At 47.0% G+C, this 3,298-nt stretch overlaps 1 protein-coding gene across 1 annotated transcript; it reads right to left on the bottom strand.

Annotated features, from left to right (window-relative positions):
• Positions 1–311: 311 nt before the first annotated feature.
• Positions 312–1,259, bottom strand: LOC311182399 (olfactory receptor 52P1-like; the record flags this gene model as incomplete). The annotated part of the gene is made up of 1 exon (XM_084251151.1): positions 312–1,259. The coding sequence occupies one exon, from the start codon at positions 1,257–1,259 to the stop codon at positions 312–314; it is 948 nt and encodes a 315-aa protein (XP_084107277.1).
• Between the last annotated feature and the right edge of the window lie 2,039 nt (positions 1,260–3,298).

Genomic DNA, 3,298 nt, shown 5'->3' with positions numbered 1-3,298 from the left:
TTCTCATCTTAGCAAGGTCCCCTGGAACGTAGGAGCAGTGTTAGAAGAGCAGCACGGGGTTTCCTGGGAGGCCATCATCAGCTTGGTGGCTGTGTTTTCCACTAGACAGAGGCTCCCTACGATTTGTAGCCATGTCTACATCACACATGGGAAACACCTGATGGTTCTTCCCCATCTGACTGACTATACTTCCTTATCAAAGGAAGGATTCCATGGAGTGTGGGTTTCCCCCTCCTGCTGCAAGCCACTGGTCTAAACATTGCTCACAGGCTGACGGGAGAAGTGTATATGGTCTCAAGGAGGAGTTGAGACTAAGACTGAGCCACGCCCTGCTTCAGCAGTCGGAAGGCCCCGTCCCGGATTTGCTTTGTTTTCATGCCGTAGATGATGGGGTTGAGCATGGGTGGCACGACGAGGTAGAGGTCAGCCAGGAGGATGTGGACATGCCGAGGCACGTGCTGACCGAAGCGCTGCGTGTAGAATGAGAAGAGTCCTGGGGTGTAGAAGAGAAGGATGACACCCAGGTGGGAGCCGCAAGTGCCAAAGGTCTTAGCCCTTGCCTCCTTGGAGGAGAGACCTAACACAGCCCGGAGGATGAGTGCATAGGAGACAGCAATGCAGATGGAGTCAGTGCCCACCACCAGTGTGGCCGCAGTGATGCCATAGATGTTGTTCGGCCGTGTGCCCCCACAGGCCAGCTTTACCACAGCCATGTGCTCGCAGTAGGAGTGGGCCACCACTCGGCTACAATAGCTCAGCCTGACCAGTAAGCAGGTGAGTGGGGTCATAAGCCCTAAGCCGCGAAGCACAGCTGCAGCCCCCAGCTTGCCCACAGCCTCGGGGGACAGTAAAGACCCATAATGCAGCGGCCGACAGATGGCCAAGTAGCGATCGATGGCCATTGCCAGCAGGATGCCAGATTCTACAGCCGAGAAGCCGTGGATAAAGAACATCTGGGTAGCACAGGCCTCAAAGGCGATCTCAGCAGCATTTGTCCAAAAGATTGCAAGGAGCTTGGGCACAGTGGAGGTGCAGAGCACCAGGTCAATCACAGACAACATGCACAAGAAAAAGTACATGGGCTGGTGCAGTGCAGGCTCTGAACGTATCACCAGCAGCACTACCATGTTGCCAAGTACCGCCAAGGCATACATAGAGCAGAAGGGAAATGCAATCCAAAAGTGGGATGCCTCCAGGCCAGGAATTCCTATGAGCACAAAAGAGGTTGTGTTCTGATGGCTGTGGTTTATAAAGTGCATGGTCAGGTCAAGGTAGGGTGGGTATAGAAGAACTTGCTCTGAGCCTAGGAAACCCTAAGAGATGAAGTTGGGATTCATCCTTACACCATGGCTGAAGTTGAAACAGCAGCAGAAAATAGTACATGAAAACCTTCCATGGTAAGATTGTAGATCACTGGGAAAGATGCAAGGCAGGAAGTAGAGTTATTACCAGGATTCCAAAGGAGCCTTTTCATTAGTTTAATTCAATGATGTCCAGGCTGGGTGAGTGGCATGGGTGTGGAATCCTCTCCATGCTAAAGATGGGTGTTTAAAGAATTTCTGCTTTCATCTCTCTGCCTATGAACCCTCATCTGCCTCCCTTCTACTCTTATTTCCTTCCGATTCATCTCTCTCTGGATATTAAGGAAGAAGAGATACCAGCTTCTTTCAGATTTGCCCAGAATGCCTTTACAACCCTCACCTCTCTTTGTTCTTAGTTATCTTATCAATCGGTATAAGAAAGGCCTTACCTAAAATAGGAGCAGGAGCTCAGGCACCAGGAACAAGGCTGTTTCATGAGGAAAGGAGCAACTTCTTCATCACTGAAGGTGCTCATGAGTATCTGTAAGCTACCTGCCAAGTGGGTAGCTTAGTGGGAGATCCAGGGCGGCTTGATTCAAATCCCAGCTCTGCTAACTCGCCATCAGTGTGATCTCAGATAGTTTAACCTTTTCAACCTGCTTCCTCTTCTGTGTCCTGGCCAGGATGAGTCCCCCTTCTTAGCTACTGTGAAGAATTACTGTGGAAAATCAATAGCACTACATGACACTTAACAGTGTTCAAGAAGTGTTATTCACTTGTCTCCACTTCAGGTAAAGGGGATTTAAAACTTCAGTAAGAAAATTCTTATTAGCTGTCAGGTCTGGTCTGCGCAGAGTGTGCTGTTGTTGGGCTGCGCACTCACAGTCTTAACCAGGTCTGTGACAGGAAGTGGTAGTAGAGTCTCAGGCCCTACAGGGATTAGCATGTAAGAAGGAAAATAACTAGAGTATTTATCTTGTCATTAGGGCCCTAACTGAGCAAAAATTCCTTGGAGATGAAATCACTAAAAATACCCCTGGGATCCTAGAAAGAGACAGAAATTGATGCCAGGGAATTTGGGCCTTGATGGGGAAGGAAAGGCTATGGCAGCAGAGAAGATCTACCTGGAGAGTTCGAGTGGGTAGGAAGAGGGTAGATGAAGAGGTCCTTGAGCACAAATAACCCTAAAGGCTTTTTGGCATAGGAATGCATTCTAGATTATTTTGCTAGTGTTAATTTCTCTCTCCCTCCTCTCTCCCTCCCTCCCAAATATTTGCTTTCTGTTTCTTGTGGACAAACTACTTAGTTTCTCTGAATGTTAGTTCTTTATAAAATGGGGAGACAATATTAAACAGGATATATGCAAGGTAGTTACCATTTTGGGTCTATGCTAAGCATGCAAAAGGTACACATTTTTTAAATTTCATTTATTTTTTATTGATATTTTTAAATTGAGATCATGTTGGTTTACAAACTGATTTAAGAGGTAAAGATCCCCGCCTCTTCAGATATATGGGACTGCACCACACCCACTGCCAAAGCACCCATAATCCTCCATCATATTTCATTATGCCTCCCCCTCTTCCATCCTCTCCCTCCCCTTTTGGTAGGATCAGTGCTGCAGTCAGATCTCTAGGGTTGGTTTTGGTTTGTTAGTCGTTCCTTTTTGTTGTTTATTTTCAAGTTTGGTTGATTATGAACTGAAATTTATTTTTATTCTCTTTATTGAGGTAACATTGGTTTATAGCACTGTATATGACTTAGGGGAGCAGGTTTACACCTCCTCAGATGTATGTTACCACTCCACCTTCACCATCAAAGCACCCATAGTCCTTCAGCCTAGGTCATTGGGCCCCCTCCCCACATTGTTCCCACCCCCTCCCCACTACCTCTCCAGTAGCCTCAATTCTGTAGTCATGTTTCTAGGATTTGTTTTGTCAATTGCTTTGACTTCCCTCTGTCTATATTCCACATATGAGTGAGATCATCCAGTGTTT

Source organism: Talpa europaea (genome assembly GCF_964194135.1).
Source record: "Talpa europaea genome assembly, chromosome: 1".
NCBI classification, from domain to species: Eukaryota; Metazoa; Chordata; class Mammalia; order Eulipotyphla; family Talpidae; genus Talpa; species Talpa europaea.
Note: the sequence above shows the minus strand (reverse complement) of the source record. Positions and strands in the feature narration are given on the sequence as shown.